Source organism: Manduca sexta, chromosome 9 (assembly GCF_014839805.1).
Source record: "Manduca sexta isolate Smith_Timp_Sample1 chromosome 9, JHU_Msex_v1.0, whole genome shotgun sequence".
Classification (NCBI taxonomy): Eukaryota; Metazoa; Arthropoda; class Insecta; order Lepidoptera; family Sphingidae; genus Manduca; species Manduca sexta.
The window spans coordinates 5,903,850-5,923,955 of NC_051123.1; the positions used below are offsets into that span (position 1 = coordinate 5,903,850).

At 33.6% G+C, this 20,106-nt stretch overlaps 1 protein-coding gene, 1 long non-coding RNA gene and 1 other non-coding gene across 4 annotated transcripts; 1 reads left to right on the plus strand and 2 right to left on the minus strand.

The window, feature by feature from the left end:
* Nucleotides 1-415: 415 nt before the first annotated feature.
* LOC115449162 lies at nucleotides 416-2,062 on the plus strand. The gene is made up of 2 exons (XR_005112136.1): nucleotides 416-1,080; nucleotides 1,278-2,062. It is a non-coding gene; the product is annotated as an uncharacterized LOC115449162 (long non-coding RNA).
* A 1,138-nt stretch (nucleotides 2,063-3,200) lies between these two features.
* Nucleotides 3,201-11,831, minus strand: LOC115449156. 2 transcript variants are annotated; one of them, XM_030176888.2, is made up of 6 exons: nucleotides 11,618-11,831; nucleotides 7,501-7,631; nucleotides 7,148-7,204; nucleotides 5,100-5,186; nucleotides 4,467-4,624; nucleotides 3,201-3,831 (listed from the first exon to the last, which is right to left on the minus strand). In XM_030176888.2, exons 1-6 carry the CDS (start codon nucleotides 11,722-11,724, stop codon nucleotides 3,616-3,618), a joined length of 756 nt encoding a protein of 251 aa, XP_030032748.2. In that variant the 5' UTR covers nucleotides 11,725-11,831; the 3' UTR covers nucleotides 3,201-3,615. The 2 variants fall into 2 exon arrangements, with proteins under 2 accessions (XP_030032748.2, XP_030032749.2); XM_030176889.2 differs by lacking the exon at nucleotides 7,148-7,204.
* Nucleotides 11,832-17,308: 5,477 nt separating this feature from the next.
* On the minus strand, nucleotides 17,309-17,380 carry Trnat-cgu. The gene has a single exon. It is a non-coding gene; the product is annotated as a tRNA-Thr (tRNA).
* Between the last annotated feature and the right edge of the window lie 2,726 nt (nucleotides 17,381-20,106).

The window sequence follows — 20,106 nt, forward strand, 5'->3', positions numbered from 1 at the left end:
TTTCTCAGCTTTGTTTATCTGACAGACAACTAGATTCAAGTTGTATCTCAATATTAGCCAATCACAACGGCCGAATGTCTTCGCACTGCGAAGGCTGCCATGTCGTCAGCACTTAGAAACAGACTCGTTATCACAGCAAAGCTCCGTCCTTAGATAAATAACGTCTATGAATAAGGGGGTAAGTTCATATCTATCTATACTATTATATAAAGCTGAAGAGTTTGTTTGTACGCGCTAATCTCTGAAACTGCTGGTTCGAATTGAAAAAATATTTAAGTGTTGGATAGCCCGTTTATCGCGGCAGGCTATAGGCTACATAACATCACGCTATGACCAATATGAGCGGATCGTCAATAAAAAATGTTACAAAATGAGGAAAATTAATTCTTTTTGAGAGCTTTCGTTGTGTGCGCTGCGTAAATGATTCTTAGAAAGTTCTAAAAATATATTATAAACTGCTCCGCCGCATCTGTCAGACTGTCTGAACGCGATAAACACAAAAACTACCCTAAGAATTTCTACGAAATTTGTTTAAGATAGTTGGATACCTTAGGAAGGACATAGACTACTTTCTATCCCGGGAAATAAGTAGAGGGACTTTTTTCCCGGCAAACTCTTTCACGCGGGCGAAGCCGCGAGAATAAACTTTATTTTATATACATTTGGGACGAGGTTCGAACACTCAATGGCCTCTTCAAACAGGCCCCTCAACTAACCTCACATACTGTAGAGTTAAGTATACAATTCCATCCATAATTAGTATCAAGAACTAACATAGATGCTGTACCGCGTCACAGCACTTTAAACTCAAGTGCTTTACTCACAAGAACCCATATTTTTACATTATCCGTGCTAGCCAAGACCTCTAGTGAGTTGTTAGCTGACCTGCAGTAATTCAGTGTCGAGAACTCGCTGAGTGCTGGATAAATGTAGCTATGTAGTTTAGGTAAAATATCTGAAATTGCTAGAGGAATACAGACTCTATGTGTTTATCTTTATAGGTATCGATTATGTGCCTTATTATGTAGCAGCCAAGGTGTATGTGGTGTAAATCTCGTGATACTTGATCCTGCGACTGAGGTATCAGTTGTAGAGTATATATGTAGAATAGTAGTCTTCATTTGTTGGATGTTAATATGTTATGTGCTTGATTGAATGGTATCGTGAATATCACGTATTAGTTGGTTCAGCAAGTGACGTTTTGTCAGTCAGTGTACAGTTGAGGATAGTTCTAGTAATAGACGAGGGATGCAATGACTCTCGTTCTCTTGTTGTAGATTTGTCGTCGCAGATATTACAAAGCAATATTCAAGTAAGTTGGTAACCTAGAGCGCCAATTAACCCCACCATTGGCTCACCATGAGAGACAAATAAATTACAAACAAGGCTCATTACCTTCACCAGAGATTTCGTCGTTTATTCGTCCGACCACCATACCGACCAGAGTATAGCAGTGGCGAGTACAGTAGTGGCATCAGGTCGTGTGTAACTAAAATTATTTTTATTGATATTTATTTGTTCGACAATTACACTTCTTTATTTTACATCTGCAGTTCAAGTAATTTATTGTAAAGTTTTAATATCAACAAGACAAGTATTTGGTTTTAATTAGCAACGCAATGTCAAAATGACCCTGTACAATTTTTATGGGAAATTATTTCACTATACCTACCACGTATGTCTTAGAAAAATACCGACCAGCAAGATAACTTATTTCCTTTAATTATCGGCATAATAAGATGCAATATTTTATTATTTATTTTTGCTCACAATTTTTGCTGTCCGTGATCTCAACTAACAAACGACCTAACGGAAGATTAGCGCTGGCTCCATTGTCAGCATGTTGCTAAGTTGGAGCCTTTTTTGTGACATAGTTTTAACAGATTTTTTATATGTTTCGACTGTTTGTCATATTTATGTATCTTGTGTTTTGCAAAATAAATGTCTTTCTTTTTTTTCTTTCTTCCAATATTTATATGCTTAGTATGGCCATGATAACGGTTCGGTATTATAACATACAAGTAAAGAAAGATACAGTGAAATAAAATGTACTCAGTTGTCACTTTACTCTTTTATTTATTCTTTACAAACACTTGTGCAAAAAATATTCAAAGTGCAGAAGTCTACGTGCCTCCAACAGTCTGTTTATTAGTATATCACAGAGGAACTGTTAAAAAGCTGCATTGAGATCAAACAAGAGACTTGTAAACCATACAGACTGCAAAAGGAAAAATAATTTCCAATTGAGTGCCGCAGTGGACGTGTTTCTAGAGTGACACGGGAAAATAGTGCTTATTGACATAGGGATACGACATTCGTGCTACTGAACATCATAGAATTAAATTTTACTAAATATGGTTCATTTGTCTGTATTAGATATAAGATTTCTAATAAGTACTTGCATAATTATTATATGACTTGAATTGTTTTTTTACCTTAGATGTCTTAGCAATATAATTTGAACAAATTTAATTTCAATTATGTAGTTAATGTATACTATATATAAATACTAAGTGACTTCTATTAATCAAGGATTAATTGTTACTTTGAAATAGTTTTTACGAATTTCTTCTCTCATATCCCGAATGAAAACAAATTCAGTACATCACAAAATAACGAGGTTCAAGAAAAACAACGCTATGAACTGCAATTACATTAAATCAAGATATATTATTCAATACGTGTATAATAGTAAATGCCTCCTAGATTAAAAAATCCTATCTCAAAAAAGAGAAACAAAATAAAGGAATTTTAAAAAAGATAGGACGCAAAGGAATTTTGAATACATAACTGTCGAGCCAATCTAGGTGCCCTAGGTCGGTGTCTGATGCCTTTGTAGGTCCGCCGGGAGGTTCTCATTTGACTTTTTACTTTACCATCCAGTTCTATTACCCGGGGCAGAGTGGACCGCCACTTGCGTTTCTATAAATAAAAATGCAAGGAAACTTGGGTGCCGTTTTAAAATTGTCGCAATACATGAATTTCATGCATTTCGATTTATTTATGATTTATACCTTTGAAATAAGCATTTGATATCAAATCTTGTCGTCATGTAAGCTTTTATTCGTGTTTCTTACTATGTTTTATATTTATCCGGGGAAAATTATGTTTTAATGCTGTGATGTAATGGTGTGAATGCTGTGAAATGCGGTGAAAGGTTCAGAAGGTTCCTAATTATGTAAATCAATAAAGTAGGAAAGTTGAAGAAAATATTTTTAATTTTCGTTTTACAAAAATACATATAGTATACCTAAGTTTTAGGTGAAAAATGCTGACTAAACCTATGGTTGGCGTTACAATGATAGCAACTAAATAATCGCAAATATACTTTCTTTAGAGTAATTAATACATTAAAATAAACCAACTTACGAATTACGGTTATTTATTTATTATTATTTTTTTCTGACGTTTCGAAGACTTTGCAGCCTTTATGGTTGTAGGGCGGATTCCATGAGGGCTGTAATTTTTTCGAAAGGTCGGGAGAAAATAATAATATAAATAACCACGTAAATAGTTTTATTTTAATGTCTTACATTGTCGTAAGCAAATTAATCATTAATAATTAATACATTCAATAATCATATAATCGATTATGTAAATCGATAATTTTACAAATCAAAAAATATTTTTAACGTCTGCATTGAGTGAGGAGAATATAATTTTGCTTGGAATTCGAGATCGGTAGTTATCATGAATGATGACGTAACCAAATGGAAGATTCTCATCAAATCCGTTAGTCTGTGCATTTGCTCTTTCTACATTAGGGGCGAAGGAGAGTGTGGTCTGAACTTCTTGTTCCTTCCGCTGAACTTCTTGAATTTCGTCAGAATCCTGTTGAAAGTTGGACAATTTAATATTTCTTCATAGAGTAAATTATTAGATATTTATAGCGTTATTAAGGTTATTTAATTTGCCACTTTTTTTGTAAAATAGCGGCTTCATTCTCATGGAAATGGATTACATCTGTGATACAATAGTTGTATTAAATCTATACTAATATATAAAGCTCAAGAGCTAGTTTGTTTGAGCGCGTTAATCTCACGAACTACTAAACCGATTTTGAAAATTTCTTTTCTAATAGGAACTTACATTACTCCTAAGTGCTACTTGCCTTATTTTATTTTGGGAAAATATTTATTCTGGAAAGCCTTTTTCACGCCGGCAGATCCGCAGGCGATAGGTTCAAATAAATCTTTGAAATACTAAAAGCCATTGATAGTCGAACACTTCAACATATCAATGAATTGCCGTGGCAACTAAAGGTCATATATTTAAAATATTTGAAGTTATTTGTAAGGTTTAATTGATTTAATGTAATAACCACTGTTTGTTCTTAAAATAAATTAAAATAAAAACTTAATGATTGAAGTGCAATAATTGTCCACTATTTATAATCAGACCATGTTTTAACAGAACCCATTAATGAAAAATGTAATCAAGGAAAATGTCGTAAAGCAACAACTTACTTCAGACGTTACGACACTGGAAGTCCTATTGTCGTCTCTAATAAATATGTTATTGTTGGTGCCGCGAAATGTCCATCTTTCAACCGTTTTATTACTGCAGATGCTTGGCGAACGGTCTTCATAACTCCTCCAACGCGTTCCGTTTATTTGAGACGTATCTGAAATTATTGCATCTATTTTAAAAAAACATTTTAATGTTTTAGAGACACTTTGTGAGTAATGTACATATTCTTTGTGCATTGAGAAATTACATCAGTCAAAGTGCTATTTAGGGGTTTGTAATCAAACTCTTTGGATGGTAGTTTTATTTCAGTTTTCGTTTTGCAAAAAAATTACATTAAGGTATCTGATTTACAAGTTTTTAGTTTTTATGGTATTTTGTAAGTAATGTACCTATTATTTGTGCATTGAGAAATGACATTAATCTCAGTGCTATTTAGGTTTCTAATCATTTTTTTTATTTTAGTTTTCGTTTTGCGAAAAAATTACATCAAGCCATCTAATGGCTAGTTTTTATTTCTCGCATTATAATTTTAAGTAAGTACTTAAAATTACTTATGACTTGTGAATAATGACTTATCCGCGGTATAAAAGACTTTGACAATCTTAGATATCATGAAGTGTGTTACTTACCTATACCTACATCATATGGGTGGCGCCTCATCATTTTCTCAGGGGTTGGTACAGTGTCTGAAGTGCTAGTACTGCTTGTTGAGTAATCTATAAATCCATAATATTTAATTATTATGAAAATACTATAGGAAATCTTATTTTTAACTTTCGCTGTAATATGGGTAAATCAATCTGAAGCTAGTTCGGCGAAATTAAAAAAAATCGGTTAAGGCGATACCTCAAGGTCCATTTTCATACATTTTGTTTCACCTTTAATCTGGGTGACTAAACAAGTATTGGCAAGTAAAGAATTTAAATTCACGTCTAGTTAGTGATTAGTTCTCGCAGTTGAAAGAAAAACGTAAAAATAATTAATAATCATGGATATTTCTGCCTTTAAAATTTCGTCATATTAAATTTTAAAGGCCGAAATTCTTTACTTGCCAATACTTGTTTAGTTACCCAGATTAAAGGTGAAACAAAATGTATGAAAATGGACCTTGAGGTATCGCCTTAATAAAGAATTCAGAGCTACTTACAGCCGTTTTCAATAAACGAACTTCAATATGATTCCGAGAATGAATCAATCAAAATACGTCATTTGTAAACATGTCAAAAATACTTCGTTCTCATTGGTCCATTTTTTAGATAGATTAAAAATGGCGGTTAGTTGTCAATAATCACCTTGACTTAGTAATCTTCCTAATTATTTTATATAATGCAATGATTATCATAACTTTCTTCACAATACAAAACATTCAGGGTACAGTAAATAACACTTAAAACACACATGGCGCAAACAAAATTATAAAAATTGCTTAAGAAAATAACCTAGAAACTGATTTATACTGCAATTCATGTTCCATTTGCAATTGAATTTCTCCAAGTTGTAAGAAAATATCGTAAAATTTTAAGAACTCTCTAATATTTAGAGCTGTACGGTTATCTAACCACTGGCTACTTTAATAAATCGAATAAATCCGGCCAAGTGCGCATAAAGCCAGCGCAGTGCGGGTTTTTTACTCGTATTAGTTTAAGTTGGATTCGCTTGAAATTGAAAATCATATTCAGTCAGGTGGAAAGTACAAGATTGTATGCGTTAAATTTTTATGACAATCATCTACTCTATATTATATAAATGCATGGTTTTAATGTAAAAATATTGTAATCATTTATTTACACATTTAGTTTCAACACTTGGGATCCATTTCACAATATTTAAGTAAATGCTACTTGTTACATACCTAAATGTATAAGCCGAGCAAATACAAAAGTCCCACTAATCATGCTCCCAAATAAATGGTTATGAAATGAATACTATCTATTTAGTTGTTTAATACGATAACGGTTAAATTAAATGTACTTAAAATTTGTGAAACGGGTTATTATATTAATCTTACTGTCTTACTCACACACACCTTTTATTCCTAAAGGAATAGCAGGCACTAATATATCCACTTTTCGCTGCGTATATTCCGTCCCGTGATAAGGGAGCGAGCCATATCGGGCCCAAATTCTAGACTCCGGGCTGATATTGAGCAGAAAACCTCAATATCAATTTGCCCGATTCGAGGTACGAAGCCGAAACGTTAGCATTGCAGTTGTACAGTAATATAACTACGCCAGTGCCATTCACTGATATAAATGCAAATGTGTGGGAAAATGAGCAAATAGCAATGAATTTGGATGAATTTTGGCACCAAGTTGACCATGCTCTGGAATTAACATAGGCAACTTTCATCACGAACTAGGTAACTAGGAACACGAAGGTACTTACATAGTCGTACTTTTTACAAGGTCGCGGCGAAGTGACCTTACTGTACATAGTAAGTGGAGTAGAATCTAGATAGACTGATGAGAGATGATTACCCCTTGCCAGTCGACAGAATTATGCCAGCCTTTCGTTTCAGGAAATGTGTTTCACGCGACGCCATAACTAGTTAGCAGTATCTTATTAAGTTGCTGTCGCGTTTGCAAGTTTATTGTTATTATTTGAATATAGCATTTCTTTTGTGTGCTGTAACCGGTTTCCAACGATATGAATGACAAAGCTAACAATGCTATTGTACCTGGAACGTCCCGACGTCTTTTGCGAGAAGACATCGCTTTGTCCAAACTGTCTATATCTGTAACGAATTGTGTGTTCGTTCTAAATTTAAATTGTTTATAGCCCTGTTTGTTACAATTATTATGTTCTAAATTATTATGTTTCTTTTTCTACGTTTGGAGATGATTTTAATTTTTTTATTATAACATTCAAGGGTAGAAAAACAAAATGTGTTTTTGTTTCAAATAGATAAGTTTTCCGATTAGAAATGTAAATATTTGAGAGACTATTGAAAAGTTCGAAAATATTTATATAATTGACTCATAAAAATACATTAAAATTAAAAATTCTTTACGAAAAACACTTTTGATTTACCTTCAAATAACTTCTGCATCCCCTGTTTATATAGCTTAGCAGCGCCGTCGATGAACATTGCTGATGTCCTCAGCGATAGACGTTTGTAAGGAACTTCTTCTTCATTTCCCAACCAATCGTCTAATTGTTCACTGTAACAATCAGTGGCGGAAAGTGAAATATTCTAAAAGGAAACCCGACAAAGCACCCTTAGAACGTTAGAAGACCCTTAGAAGTTTTCCATATATATTATAATTCTCTTTGACTACAGTGAACTAACTTAAAATGTTTATATATTTTCTGATTTTGTCAAAAAACGACCTTTCAAAGCGAACTCTATAACCCTATGACAAGAAAAAGACAATAAAGAATAGAAACAGAGATTCTCACTTTCGACGACCGCCCATTTCAATGCCTTCTATATTGTTTTCAAATCATTTTTATTCGTTTCCCACAAATCGTCTTTTTTAGTTAGATCACCTTAGTTCTAAGAGTGCGATGTATACTTGTGTTTGTTATTGTCAGGAGAAGGTTCTTATGAAAGAAAAAAATCAAAAAGTTGCGCAGAATTTTAGAAAATTTAAGAAATCTTAACGACAATATTAATTTTACATAACTGTTAGTGGTTTGAAATAACTGTCAGCGATCGACAGATTGCGCGCGTGCATACATAGTTAAGACAGGACGTCTGTCGGGTCAGCTAGTACTAAATAAATGGAAGTCGGCACGAATCGGCTTATATGGACCCTTTGCCACTGGTAATACCAGCTGTGTATTACTGTGTCACTGTTAGACAAAGGTCTATTGAGAGAGTTTAGAGCTTCAAATTTTCCAGTGCATTTATGGAGGCGAGCGGGCAACGTATCAAATAGCGGACCCCGCTCGCCTCCATCTTCCCAACACCGAAAATATGTTTAAAAATTAAAGTCTCATATCGAAACATAAATACTAATGTTATAACAACACAGTTAGTGGTGGAGGACAGACGTATCAAATAGCGTACCCAACCACTGACAAAACCCTAATATAAACACGCAAAGCGACACCGTCTCTCTCCCCAAAGTCGAATAATTAAAAAGTTCTCTGTGTCGAATCATTTGGAAAAAAAAATTGCCAGTTCTGTGTGCACGCTACAACTGCGCGGCACATAGCAGCAAATTTAAAGATATTTTTATTGAAAATAAAACAATAAACGCATTTTTTCGCGGTTACATAAGAAATCATGATATTTTTTATTTTTAGGTTTCAGTCCACCATATCGGTCTGGTGCATTTTCAATTGCCAGACTAAATAATATAAATAAATATCGGATTTTTTTATAGATTTTTCTTAGGTATATAGGTTTCTTGGTACTAGCTCATATATGGCGGAGAACAGCACAGATATTTTTGTACTGTCAAACTATTATCGAAATTGTCTTAATTGAAATAATATTCAAAATCCACATTAATAAAAATACTATCCATTAAGTGCCTTAGGTTTTGAACCTGCGGAGCTTTATCTCGGCAGTCTGTCCCATTATGTCTTCTATTATCGCTGTTTATTGTAGCAAGGAGATATTAATTTCAATAATTATTTCTCTGGCACTAGGAAAGTGAACCCTAGGGACAGTTGGAAGATTGCCAGGTAGAAGTGCTAGATAAATAGTTATTCCAAGTCCTTTATTATCGTCGCTAGCACGTCTTGTAAAATAGTAAGTCTCCGCATAGAGTTTGTAAGGGCTTACGCACATGGTGTATTTTAAACGCGCGGACGACGCACGTTTTACGATCGCGCGTTCACGGCGCTGTAGATATCCAAATAGCAGATTGTCACTTGTCAGATTTGTATCGATTCAAACGCGAGTACAAAGCGATAGAAACGCGTGGGAACCGCGTTCAAAACTCGTCCGTATTGCGTTTGTTTGTCAATTTTCGGAGTCAGTGGTTTGGGGGAGGGCTTATTACTGTTGAAAAGTCTGGAGTAAAAGATACTCCTCCATGTAATCAACAAGACATGACATGACAGACATGTATCTAGTCTGAATTCAATTTAAAGCGCGTTAGCGTGCGTCATTTCTACATTGTCGACGGGTTAAAAATACACCATGTGCATAGGCCCTAAGACTACAGATTTTCACTTTTGGATTTCATGTTTCATATTTTTTTGCGGTTTCTGAAGCACGTATTTTAAGGGGATACATTTTTTTACCAATAAAATGGTACTTTATTAGTTAGTATCTACGACGTTAGATCTTTTCAAGGGCGCATGAATTAGGCCATATCCTCAGTGAGCTTGATACGTCATGTCAGAATAAGTCATTGACATATTGTTTGTCGCGTGGACAAAGGCCCTTATCTAATTAAGTACAAAATATTATCTCGTAGTCCTCTAGGAGTTGAAAATAATTATGGAAATGGATATATTAAAGCTAAACAAAAATAATGTTTACAAGTACTAAAATCGACGCTAGCTAAGGGATATAAGTACCTAGTGGTAAATAAATGTTGTTTATTTAGTTTTTCCTTTGACTTTTAGTTTCATAGACGATGCTGTAATAAATAACATTTCCTTTTCAACTCTGGTATTCCCTGATTTAAAAGTGCCTCCTTTAAAATTTTCATTGCTTCTGCATAATAGGGTAATCATATTGTCTTTAGAATATGCAAACGTAAATGCTTAATTATATAATGCAAAATTGACATATCATTTAACGTAAACGAAAGTGACAGTGGTTAAAATATTTTTTTTTTCAAAAAGTGATAAGAATTGTGTATATCAAGGTGTTTATACAAGGTCATTTTACCATTGCGTTCCTTAATGAAACCACATACTCGTCTTCACCTTTGCTGACATTGTACCAAAAATTATCCATTAGTAAAGAATATTTTCACTAAAAACCCTGATTTTAATTTTCTGATTTAATGACCATTTTGTAGTTTCTTGCAAATATGGCGTATGCATGAGTGTATTTCTGACTGAAAGTATGATGTTGCCGCGGCGACATATTCTCTTAGAGTATTAGTAATGGTATTAGGGTCCGTAAAATTAAAATGACTTTTTATTTATATTTATTATGTCCGAAACTTGCACTTTTTTATTTTACATCTACGGCTCGAGTAACTTATTGTAAAGTATTATTTTCAAGTGGATAAGTATGTGGTTTCATTTAGTAACGCAATGTGAAAATGACCCTGTATATTATACCTACAGTTTACAAGTTATATCAAGTTGTTTCTCAGCATGTACCTATAGCTAACAAGCCAGTGGAACACCTGTTAGTCCAGCCACATATCCTAGTTAATGAGCCGTCACTGGCTCGAGTCGTGACTGACGATGCGTCATATTGACGCTCCATGTATCGCGATCTGTCCCTATTTGTCTTCTGTATGCTATATTAGTAGTATTATTTTAGAGAGGTATCGTGCTGAAATGTAGTCTATAGTATTGGAGTTAGTTTTATTGTATTTTTTGAATTTTCTATGAGCAGTTTATCGCTGTCTCGGTGGCGTAGTTATATTGCCTGTGAAGTATCGTAGAGTAAATTCCGATAGAAGTAATGGTTTGGTGTGGTTGAATGGTTCTGGAAAACTAGTTTTTCTAATTGATGTCAACCCGGAGTCTAAAATTTGTGCCCCATAGGCTTGTTCCCTGTCATGGAACGAAATACACATGCCGACAATTGGTTGTATTAGTTGTGTTTCTGTCTATCCTTTCGGCGATAAAGGCGTGGAAGAATTCGTCTCTGGATGGTTTATAATTTAGAAGTCATTTTATTTGCGATGGCGAAATCAACAAAACATTTTTAAAAATCGATTGAACTAACATGTTGGTTGTTAGGGTCACTGGTCTTGTGATCTAATTTTAAGATGTCCCGGAAACAATCTAAACATACAGGCAACATCTTGTATGAGTTTGTATTCGTCCTACCCCCTCAGTAATATTCTTATTTCAGTTCACATTGATATACGGGTTACCCTGTACAAAAACCATTCTGTGAAATAAAATAACATATTTCTTTACTTAAATTACATAATTATGTCTATAGCTATTTCAGTTTAGCATAATGTAGTGGCATATATCAAAATCGTAATAATTTAGCATAATATAGTGGGATATTTAAAAATCGTTACAATTGTAAAAAATATTTTAAACATACCATATTTTGGGCAGAGAAATATCGTTATTTGAATCTTCGATATTGTTTGCCACCTTCCACACTTTACCAAGGGTTTCACTGTTCATTATTATATTATCGTAAAACATTTTTATAAATAAAGAAATAACACCGAACAAAACAGTTCGTTATTTGAATATTTTTTGTAAATACCTCCGCATTTTTAATTAGTTTCTGGGTGGCAAAGGAATTGAACTGTAAGGCTTAAAAGAATTAAAAGTATGCTATGTTGCAATTTCTTTGTTTCAAAGCTTCACTTGGCTGCGTGCAAGTAATACTGTTTTTGCAGCGTAATTTATACTTTTTTTTTTATTAAACTAGCTGTTTCTTGCGGTTTCGCCAGCGTGATAAAGTTTTTCCGGGATAATAGTCCTGCTATAAATGTTCGCGGGATAAAAGGTGGCCTATGTCTTTTCCAAGGTCTTGAAACCATCTCCATACTAAATTAAGTGAAATCAGTCCAGTGTTTGTTTGTTGTTCTTTTGTTTTTTTGAGAAAATAGTTTCTAACTATATGAAATTAAAATATTTTGTTTTGTGTGGTTCAATACAACGCGTATAATTTTTTATTTTAGGAAATATGAAGTTTACATTTGATTACAAGTCATTGAATATTAAATCATGTATAATTTTATGAATAAAATAGGTAAAAAATATTTAAAATAATAAATAAAGCTGCAATCTGCGTTTATTGTGAATGCAATACATTTTGTATAATTTTTGCTGATATTTATCATTTAAGGTTAGGCCACATTAGGCATTATAATTAATTTCCTTTACAAAGGAACAACGGACAATGTTTAAAAAAGATATGGTTAATTCAGCTGCATTACGGCCAGCGATTTGTTTTAATTGTAATGTGTTTACAAAATAAAAACATTACACAGGCGGACGTTACACCGTATCCTTATTGCTAAGGAGAAATGTTGTTAAAAATATATGGACTCGGGTGGAAGACACCTAAAATCTAAAAGTGTTTGTATGTATTTAAAGGCTTATTGATTTAAACCTAATGAACATTAAATTTTTTTTTTATAATATAAATAAAAACTTAATTTGCATATAATTATCGTGACGAGTATGTAACAGAGACTATAATTGTAAATGTATGCATCTCATTACAAGTGAAATGTATTATTTCTTATGATAATAAAACTCTTTAAACCTAAATTTGTCTGATTATAACTGGGTATTACTGTACTAGGTGTTACTCGCAGCATTGGCAACGTAAAAAGACTTAAAAGTTATAAATCACTGCGATCCATACATTTGGACAACTCTAGTGCCAAAACTATTGAAAAAAAAAATAAAATTAAAATTCAACATTTCCCACGAGACCAAATAGCCTATATTTTAATACAGGTTACTGTCAATCTATTTGCCAAATTCTTCGAATCCGTTCAGAGATTTTAGGCGTTTATTTTTACATTCAAATATACAAATATTTTGAGAAACATGCATTCATAATATTAATGAGATCAGATGTGAGTGAAATTGCCGTGAAACGCTACGCAATATTGGACGACAAAAACCGAAAAAAGAAACAAAAAAAAAATTACGATACTTTTTACTTCTTTCATTTTTAAGTTTTTGCAAATGTTAATGTCCTGACATGAAAAGTCTACGATTTTAAAATATACAGACGCCATGTAGGTATATTACGAAATAGTTCGAACCAGTGTTACAGTTCGGTGTGAATTTTACAACGGGAAGCTCTGTAGGGGATACTCGTAACACCACATGGCCCGATGGATATTTTTATTGTTTGGATAAAAATAAAAAAACACTCGCATCCTGTGTGCTTTGTTTCATTTACCACATCCATACATCACGTATTGGAAATAGCATTTTGTCTCTTGAAATGTTTTCATTACAAATGTTATATTTCGTATTTTTTTTTCCATATTTTGTTCAAAATCGCTTCACTGGGTTTTGTACGAAGTGTAAATGAATTCATTTTGTTTTATCAGTTGACATTCTATTTATGGGATTTGCGTTCTTATATTAAAAGCAATCTGAACCAATACTCTATCCTTTTTGAATCTTGAATCTGTTTCGTGCTTTGATTGGGCTGGGTTGGTTTTATTAGATTCTATGAATTCTGTAACATTACTGACATAATAGCATTGCAGTCTTCGACGAAATGAAACTAAATCATACGTGGTTCAATATCTTCTAAAACTAGCCAGACAGACCAAAATCCGTCAATTTCTGAACGGATTTGGGGTACTTACGAGCGAGATACGATTGCGACATTTTGGTGGTTGGGAACTCGAGATATAGGGACACTTATTACGATGTATCTTTGTTTATCAATTATCGAAAGCAAAAAAAAAACATCGTAAGGAAATCTATATACCTAAGAATAATTGCATCAGAATTCCAAGACTTTGCGAAGTTTGCCAACCCACATTAGGCCAGCGTGGTGGACTAAGGCTTAAATCTTTTCAGTAGTAAAGGGGGCTCGTGCCTATCATTGGACAGTTTATAACAAAGGGCCGGTATTTTTATGTTATAGTTCAGCGGATTTTATTTATTTATTAAACTAAATTGTAATATCAATTACAGTTAACACTGATACGATGCTACAACTAATATACTTATTATTAAATTCTTAATTCTTATAATAGTATTGTGATATAGCATTCGAAAATCTAATATTCCGTGTTAAGGGAGCATAGAACTCACTTCTCACTATGCTCAATTAGTTCTATCAGCAACGATTGTCATAAAGATTTTAATGGTTATTTTTTTTCGGTTGAACTCGCTTATATGTGGAACTTATACTACGTTTCCAAAACTATTTTATTAATAAGTTACATTGTCCTTACTTTCCATATATTTTATTCAGCTAACAGACAATATAAACATCGCCGCAAGCAAAAGATAGTCACAAATGATAATATATTAGTAAGACCATTACACTTTGTACATTTAAACCTTTGCTTTAACAAAATCGAAGTAGAAACGAAATCGCTACCATTGCCGGCTCCATTTTACACTTTATTAACAAAAACACAATAACAATGAAACGTGCCCTTTGTAAAGTTCCTTTGTACCTAACCTGTAGTCCAGTTAGGATTAATTATGTTTTCCTTTTCAAATTGAAACCTATTTTCTATGTGTTACTATTACAGTGTTTAGTACGGACGGGAAATGAGTTGGTTGTCAGTGTTTTGTATGGAGTTTGAACGAGTAGATTGGTAGTGATGGTGAGTTGTCACCACGCCTGTATCAATATAGGGATTGAAGACTAGTGAAAACAAAATAAGCGTTCCACTCATCTCCGGGAAAATATTCCTTATCTTGGTATAGATAAGACGTATTTTCCCGCGGAAAAAGAGTTATTTTAACATTGCGTTACTAAATCAAACCTTCTTGAAAATAACACTACAATAAACGTAAATGAATAAAAAAAGACTAAAAATAGATGTAAAATAAGTGCAAGTATCATTTTTTTATTTTAAATGTCCTTATGCACACTACTACTAGTGAATTCGTCGCAGCGGCAACATTACATTTTCATGCAGAAATACATTTATGCAGTACGCACACTCCATATCCGCACTAAAATACAAAAAAGAAAAAAAAATCATAAAAGAAAAACCGAGATTTTTGGTGAAAATATTCGTTACTCATGGATGATTTTTGGGCACAATGTTAGTAGAGTTACAGACTACAGATGTTTTCATTTATTGACGCAAAAAAGCATGGATGCGTTCCTGGTATTTAAGAAGGTATAGGAATTAGAATAGAGAGAGGATCACAAAACTTCTGGCAGTCAGTGATCGTATCAAACGCAACACTGGTGGTAGGATATTTGTATCTGCACGGACAGCGACCACCATAGGAATGCAATGGTAGGTAGTGGCTCTCGCGTTCCAGAATCAGCCTATGTATATTAGATTCCGGAGAGGTCGGCATAATTAAGTTGACTAGGGAGGACATTTCTCGTCAGTCGCTAATCTATATATCGTGTAGTGGGGTCACGTGGCTCTGCCCGTATGAAAAACAGCATAATTTCGCACTGGATGGTCAGTATCATCCCGGTCGAGCTGGACTGTTCATGCTGCATATAAAACTGTGGTCCTACCACTTTAAAAACGTTAAATGAATTTGATGTTGGAACTTTCCATGATTGTACTACAAATATAATAGAGGTCAATGAGATTATTTTACTATCTAGTTCTTTTTGTAGGCAATGTGAAGAGGCTGATAAATTTCGTAGGTAAAAATGATAGTGCGTTTTTGTTCTTAAGATCGCCTCAATTCTTTATCGTAATAGATTACGAGTCAATGAACCATTATATGGATTACTATTGTTTGGACTGTGATTGGAACACTTAAGCAGAAGATTTTTTTGAGGAGCAAATGTTTTTTTTTGAAGCGCGAATGTTTTTTTCATGGGTTCTACTTAGGTACCAAATTTATGAAGATAAGTAGAAAAGTTTTACAAAACTAGCTTTAGCTCGCGGTTTCACCCGCGTTAAGGAGTTTTTTCAGGAAAAAAAGTTTCGCAATATACTTTCTCGGGATAAAAAGTAGCTTATAACCTTTCCAGGGTCTTAAACTATCTCCATACTAAATTTCATAAAAATCCGTTCAGTAGATTTTGAGAAAATCGATAACATAATAATAGACAGAAAAAGGGGTTTTGTTTTATAAGATGCATAGATTTAAAAAAATATTTTGTAAATAATTATTACTCAATCCTGCCGGCTTTCTTTTCGTAATTTATGTAAAATCTTATTATGATTATAATGATTTGGAGAGCGCATTTACGCATAGTGCCTAATGTTGTGAGGTTATTATTTGGAAAACTTCACCCTTCACTGCCTGATCGTGTGACATGAGGATAAAAACAAACTGCCGTGTAATCAAACACGAATCAAAAATGTATACACGAGTTATGATTGATGAATGTAGTTTAATTGTACATTACACTGTGACAAAGCCGTTTTAAATCGGATCCGTTGCGAGCGTAATCAATCGCCTTGTCAGACACATTCGCGGATCGTGGGTCGTTTACCTTTAATTTTAGGTCTTATGTAGTCTAAAATTAATTAGAGTGGTGTGGAGGATTGTGGTTTTTGTTTAGGTGATGTTACACTCTATAATATTTTTTTTTGATTTTTTTTATTATTTGATTTTCAGCCTTCAGATTACTGGTGGTAGGTTTCTCATATGTGAGAGTCCGCCTGGGTAGGTACTTACCACCGCAATGTCTATTTCTGTCTATTTCTTTCTATTTCCAAGCAGTAGTGTGTAGTCACTGTTGTGTTCCGGTTTGAAGGACATTGTAGCCAGTGTAACTACTGGACATAATAAGACTTTTCATGTCTTAGGCTTGCGAGCGCATTGGAATACCACACAACTCTTTGTAATTCGTATCGCTTATATTATCGCCGTATCGCTTACCATCAGGCGAACCACAAGCTCGTCTGGTCATTCAAAGCAATCAAAAAAATTGTGTAATGTTAAATCACTGTTCGAATTCCGAAAAAAATATGTTTATGTGTTACAAAACGCATGGAAGAAATAATTTGTGATGTTTATACCACACGATGGCGAATATTGGTAGACGGAGGGTATTTAATCAGTATTTAAGTGTTTATTTTACATTTTGTTTTATTTATAAATTAGATTTTGTGGGATACAAAAAATACCTTATAATTGCCTCCTGTGAGGTTTGAACTCACGACCCCTGGTTTACGAGACCAGTGCTCTACCACTGAGCTAAAGAGGCTTACATATGCCGCTACGTTTTTACAGCTTTGTATGTTCTAGTACTTTTTTTTTACCTTTTGACAATTTATCCCTAGGTTCTAGACGGAAAGAGAGAGAACGATGTAAAAATATAGGTAATAATTAATCTTTCATATAAGTATGTGAAAGACAACACACGGACAAGTGTCAGTACACCTCATAATTACTTTTTTAAACTTTAAAATACTTGTCTTCACTTCTCAGTGTTGATTACAATATAAAGGTTTATTCGGTAGGTATTCCTGGACGTTTCGATTTTACCTTATGTATGGGTTTTACAAGAACAAATGTCTGAAACAAATTTCGGACACTACGCTGCTGAGTCTAGGCTCTGTAGGCTATATAACGGACTTTTATCATCACTTGATATTTCTAATCTGCTAAACAAATTCAAAAAGTGTTTTACACTTATTAAACAACATTAGTAAAACACTTTTTGAATTTGTTTAAGTACTAATAAGTTCTCTTAAACTTGTTTCGTTATTATGGATCATGGTTTTCTTTAATTTTGTTATTAATTATTGTTTTCTTTTGCTTTCTAGTAGTGTTAGTTATCTTTCGTATTTTTAAACTTATTAATTTGTAATAGTGAGTGTGGGTGAGTATATTAAGTACTATGTTGTTATATTTTGATATTGTTATATATATTTACTGTCACTGTGATCTACTTTAATTTGGTGGATAGTTCGAGGTCCTTTAATAAATAAGACAAGTAGTGATATAAAAATTTAATAAGCTAAATTTAAGTAATTTATATTTACATCATCCATTTTTCTTTTAAGAAAGATCGTTACACCATAGGAGATATAATTATTATCAAATTATAAATAAATGCCATCTGTTGGCACAGTTCGATACTACTATTTTACTTCGGTAAAAAAAAATATTTTAAAATACACGTTAATGTTCTAAATCCAATTATGACGAAATACAAAATTAAAACTTTTATAAATAAAAACGTTTATCAACAGTTTACAAATTAAAACAAATGAAACTATTACTGCAAAAATATTTTATCAAAACTTTTCGAATATTAACTGCTACTACATAAACATTTTTATCAAAGTCAAATACGATTCCATCAGGGATTTCGAAAGCCATTTATAAAGCCAACAACGTGCTGCATATTAAAACTGTATTGCAATGACCATTACGAATTGTTGATGGAATGACAACGTACCACAAAATTTATACACGCGGGAAATGACCCTTACAATATTAATATCAATGCCACAGTGGAATGAGCTTGTGGATTTGTGACAAATTGGTAGGCTATACATAACATGATAAAATTGTAGATTTTGTTGTCTTTCTTATATAAGAGCAAGGCAAAGTGACTCCACTGATGATGGTAAGTGGACTGGGGTCCAATAGAATGTTAACTGACGAAAGATGGATGGTTGATGGAATGCTGGCCTGTTGGAACTGGATAAACACAGGCTGGTCTCGGAACGCGACACGTTTATCTGGGTCACCGTAGTGGGTTTAAACACCTTGCGTACGGTGGTCGCTGTCCGAGCTGATATAAAATATATCCTACCACTAGCAAATACGTATTGTAATTTTCTGCAGACGTTTGGACTTCGCAGTCTTTATGGTAACGGGGGAGGCTGAGTTATTGGTCGTCTGAAAAGTCAAAGTTATAATATTAATCTACATTTTACAACTATACAAAGTTTTTTTTTTGTTCGTCTTTGTAATGATACTTTTGATATACTCGGCTCCTATTGCATCTTGAGACGGTAAAGTTATGGCGTAAATTGAGTCATTTGGTTGCAACTATAACCTTGCTAGGTTAAAGGCGTAAAGTGTATCTTATAAAGACACAATCTGGGATTTAAATGTATTCCAATACGTGGGAGTCACCATGGTAAGCTTATAGTATGCCAGAGGGGGTCTTGGAGGGAGGCGACCCGGGAAACCGCCTAGAGCCTCGCGTTTACAGTAGCCTCGTGCGTCGCCTTGGAGGATCCTTTTTACCACCTTACCGATGAAACTGTTAAAAGCGGGGAACTTTTTTTACTCAGCCCAAAGCCTCACGTCGATTTCTTTTACTATCGTCTGGGGTCTCGCGTACTTCAGGACTGTCACTGTAGTACACACATAAAAACTAAACAGCCAATACTGCTAATATCAACTTAAATTCTGTAGATATAATACTGAAAAATTACAAGCCTCCGAAAATCTTTTGATAAAAAATTACTCTTCACACTATCCAACACATCTTATCTGTTTCTCAAAGTAAATTAAATAAGTATATTCCTCAAAGTCGCTTTCCTTTTCCTATATATCAGATACCTATATTATCTTTACATATACACAAAGACCCTTCTCCCTGTCGTATCCTGTCGCATTTGTCTGCACGCGGTAAACTCAAAAACTACCGGATTTCGATAAAATTTGGTATGGGGAAAATGTAAGCCATAGACTACTTTATCGCAGCAATACTATCCCGAGAAAACCCCTTCACGGGGACGAACATGGGACCAAAAGCCAGTATAAAATATTCAAGAGTAGTTTCTTTTTTAAGATATTTGATATAGGTATACTACAAGGGTTATTTACATAAAACAAAACTGACACAAACATAGACGGGTTAAGTGCGAAATTCGAGGATAAGTGAGGTGAGTGAGTAAGGTGAGTATTATTTCTATTCGCTACGAAAATAAATTGTCTTTTCAACATGTAATATATATAGTATAATAC